The 4,514-nt window shown below is 29.0% G+C and overlaps 1 protein-coding gene across 8 annotated transcripts in view; it reads left to right on the top strand.

Annotated features, from left to right (window-relative positions):
- LOC102672974 (syntaxin-binding protein 5) overlaps nt 1–4,514 on the top strand; it is a 32,016-nt gene that overhangs the window by 3,866 nt on the left and 23,636 nt on the right. For all 8 annotated transcript variants that reach the window (XM_031508859.1, XM_031508860.1, XM_031508858.1 and 5 more), the window contains 5 exons: nt 2,694–2,898; nt 3,109–3,184; nt 3,290–3,444; nt 3,727–4,018; nt 4,149–4,392. In XM_031508859.1, the coding sequence (XP_031364719.1) occupies nt 2,694–2,898; nt 3,109–3,184; nt 3,290–3,444; nt 3,727–4,018; nt 4,149–4,392 (972 nt within the window). The remainder of the gene's footprint in view (nt 1–2,693; nt 2,899–3,108; nt 3,185–3,289; nt 3,445–3,726; nt 4,019–4,148; nt 4,393–4,514) is intronic.

Raw genomic sequence — 4,514 nt, 5'->3', positions numbered from 1 at the left:
TATATATATATATATATATATTCTCAAGATTCATTTTAACATTTTTTATAAATCCTTCTTTAGGGTGTTGATTGTAACAAGACTGAAGAAGTGTGAAGTGCTTGCATGTTGTGTGTGTGCATGCGTGCATGCTATTACTGTCGTACAAAATGATTTAACGAAATTATTTCTTTCTGATAGAATATCGTATCGTTTAATTTGTTACTAATACGTGTGTTATGCAGATGGAAAAGTAATGGGATAATTTTTTATATTTTTATTCGATATATCAATGCGACGAAAATTAGTTTTTCTTTTTTGTGGTAATTGTTTAATTTTTATTTAAACTTATTCGCATTTTAATTATATATTGTAAAATATTCGCAACGAAAATGCAAATATAAATTTAAACGTATATATTCGTCGATTCATCGATATTTATCAATCGTTCTCTACGATTGAATTTATAATTTTCCTTTTCTTTTCTTTTTTTTTTTTTTTTTTTTTTTTTTTTTTTTTTTTTTTTTTTTTTTTTTTTTTTTTTTTTATTTAGACATAAATATTTATTTTAATTAATTATATAATTAAAATGCATCGTATCTTCTTTTCGTTTGCATTTTTAAATCCCATTACATTTATATCGCTTTAACAATGCATAATGGTGTTGCGTTAGTCACAGAATATATAAAGAGCTTAATAAAAGTTTATCTCGCAATCATGATCACTCATCTTTTTATACATTTTACACAAGCTCATCATTAATATAATTATATTGATATCAGAATTAATATATCTATATACATATGTATATTATGTAAATTGGACTGGTTTTTATTTTTTAATATTAAAATTTCTGTATCTCATTTCATGGGATCATTCCAATCTATGTAAAGATTTTTATGCAAACACATTTTTCATATTGCATATGTTTTGCGTATTTTACACGAATAATTATATGTTTAGCAATAAATGTTGTTATCTAAAAATTTAAGGGATAATTTGAAACGAAAATAGAATAAAATAGAAAAAACATTATATTTTCGGCTTTATTTTTGATTAACTATTTTTAATTAAGAATATATCGAAAATAAATATCAATAAATTTCCCTATATGAACAAATATAGAGAAAGAAAGAACATACGAACAGTTTAATTCATATAAATCTAGAAAGGAAAACTACGAAACTCATAAAATTTCTTAGATTAATTAACACAGATAAACTCGAATTAGATGGATTAAATAAAAATCCAACTTCAAGCAAAGCATTAAGATAATTTTTAAAATAAATTTAAAATATATAAACTCATCATTAATAATAAGATGGTATATATATATTCTACCCGTACAAATTATTTTAAAACTCGATGAAATCGTATTAAAATTAAGAAAAACTTTAACCGCTATAATTCCGAAGATAGTGTTTCCCGATCAATGGATGAAAGACCATTAGAAGCGCCAAACTTTGCTCTTTAAAACGCCTTTTCATTTATCTCGATACGACTTCCTGTTCCCGAGATATCGTCGCATAAAGAAAAGGTAATTTTTAATCATTTACCTTAAACCCGATTAAAACTAGGTTATTAAAATTAGGAGAAATTTGGATCGCTATAACTTTAAACACAGAGATTCCCGATCAATGGATAAAGGGTCGTTAGAATCGCGAAACTTTGTCCTTTAAAACGCTTTTTCATTTATCTCGATACGATTTTCGGTTACCGAAATATTTTAGCGCGAAGAAAAGAGTAATTTTTAATCGTTTACTATCTTCGTCCTCGTCGCTTACTCGGTCGCTTTCGCTCGCATCTATTCTAACTGTAGACAAATGACAGATGCGAAAAACTGTAGTACTCGTTCCCAGATAGAAAAATATAGGTCACTGGATTCAGCGGGCCCATAATCTTTACACCGTCTTAAGCATTGCGGACACTTCGAGTCTTTATCTTTATCTCGGTGACCGATTGAGATATCGGGATAAAACAAAAAGTGACTTCAATGGCATGATTTTTTTTTCTATATCTTGAGTGAATCCTGGAACAGAATAGACAACGTGTACTTCATAATTGTATCTAGACATCTGATATCTAGAGAAGAAAAGAAAGAGATATAATATACACGTATTATTCATTCACATGCATATGTTTACAGATATGCACTTATGCGTACGTAGATTGAATTCGTGCGTAAAAATAATAACAATATATCGTCATTTTCTCTCGATTATTAATATTAATATTTTCGAATAAAATAAATTCTTGTATGTGATTTCGTTTAATTTAAATTTCACTCATGAAAATAGAATTTTAATTTTAACAAATCGTGAAATATATATGAGTAGGAAATATAAGAACGGCATTAAATTATTTTTTATATTCCATTGTGCCGTCCATTTATATATATATATTACTCATATTACAATTCATAATTAAATACAATTCAACACAATACAATTTCAAAGAAGTCATCAATTGTTGCATTTAAAATAATATTAAAATTTTGTGACTCATTCCGCACTACATATCTTCATATTTGTTCTTGTTGTGTGTACGTAATTTGTATTATAAATTATATCAATGTATTATGAAAATGAGATTTTTTATTATTAAAATTAATATATATATGTAACATTTTTTCTTAGAATAGGTATTCGCAAGATAAATTATATTATCTTGTCCAAGATACCTTTTTTTATCATCCGTTTAATCTTTGATTTCAGATGCTGATAGGATATGAGACGGGACAAATAGTTTTTTGGGACTTGAAGACGAAAAATGCAGATTATAGATGCCAAAGCGACGTACCCTTAAGATCGATATCTTGGCACCACGAGGGTAAACAATTTATGTGTAGTCACACCGATGGCTCCCTGTCGACGTGGACGGTGCGTCAATTAAAGCCAACGAATGTAACGCATCCACACGGTAAGAAATTTTCTCCTTTTATTTTTTTTTTTACATGCAAAATATATATCTTTATTTTCGCTAAGTATTTATCATCATAAACTATCCCATCCATGCAGAACATTATTTCGATTCGAAGGATGTTTCGAATTATGTAATGACGTGTTGAAAGTTTTTATTTTAGTAGTTTTATTTTATTTAAATTGTTATGCATTTCATATTTTATTACAGCGAAAACTACGAAAGATGGCGAGCCAGAACCTTGTAAACCTATACAAAAGGTTGAATGGAAGCTCTCAAGATCAGGGTAAGATATATTATTTCTTCCATTTTTATTTTTGAACAAATATTTTTTATTATTTTATTCCGCGATTAAAAATGTAAGAAATCTAATCTGTTCTGATTAATTTAGGGAAGCGTACGTTATATTTTCCGGTGGTTTAGCGTACGACACAACTGGACGAACTCCAAGTATAACGGTGATACATGGGAAAACTACCACTGTACTAGAAATGGAGCACAATGTGATAGACTTTATAACACTCTGCGAAAATCCATGGACCAGTGGTATATATTAATATAAATATATAAATCAATTTCTTTTACATCAATTATTCTTAAAAAATTTAAGATGATTTTCCAAGCAAATGTTCTTTTTATTAGATTCACTATTTCGTTTCTATATCAAATTTTTTATAATTGTGTATAAAAGTAACGTATAATAATTCTCGATAAGATAATAAGATATAATTGACAATAAGATTCCATTACCATTCTGTTTGTAATTCTTCATTTTTCTTGAATTCACGAATGATCCTTATAATATTAATCTCTTCTGTTTCTGTACAGATTATCAAGATCCATACGCCGTTGTGGTTCTGTTACAAAACGACTTGGTTGTGATAGATTTATTAACTCCCGGATTTCCGTGTTTCGAAAATCCATATCCAATGGACATACACGAATCACCCGTCACGTGTTGCGCGTATTTCGCGGACTGTCCATCAGATTTAGTGCCAGCATTTTATTCGGTTGGGTCGAAGTCCCAGAAAAAGACGGGGTTCAGCGAGAAGGATTGGCCAATATCTGGTGGCGAATGGAGCTCAAGCTCCAGTGGTTACAATGAAATTATTTTGACTGGGTGAGTGCAAGTTTTGAGAAAACAGGATTTGAAAGAAGAATCAGATTTATCTTGATTAAAATTTATTTCTCTTCTCGATACGAGAATTTTTATAGAAGACGCAATAATAATAAATATATTTTTTTTTCAGACACGCTGATGGCAGTATAAAATTTTGGGATGCGTCAGCAGGCACATTGCAAGTTCTTTATAAATTAAAGACAGCGAAACTTTTTGAAAAAGGTAGAACGCGTAGTTTAGATTCGGAGGAAGATCCTTTAGCGATACAACTCATCTTCCTTTGCCCCGAAAGTCGGAAATTAGCTATTGCGGGAACTGGAAGACACGTCGTCTTATTTAAATTCAAAAAAGTTGAGAGTATGTCCGAGGTAGTGGTAAGTAATTAACTTTTTTACATGCATCTATCCTAATCTTAGCCATTAAAAAGATAATTATATTATATTAAATTCCACATAATACTTGTTCTTTCCTATATTTTTCATAATTCAAATATCGC

The sequence above is a fragment of the Apis dorsata genome, unplaced genomic scaffold, assembly GCF_000469605.1.
Source record: "Apis dorsata unplaced genomic scaffold, Apis dorsata 1.3 scaffold_108, whole genome shotgun sequence".
NCBI lineage: Eukaryota > Metazoa > Arthropoda > Insecta > Hymenoptera > Apidae > Apis > Apis dorsata.
This window is presented reverse-complemented; position numbering and strand designations above follow the sequence as displayed.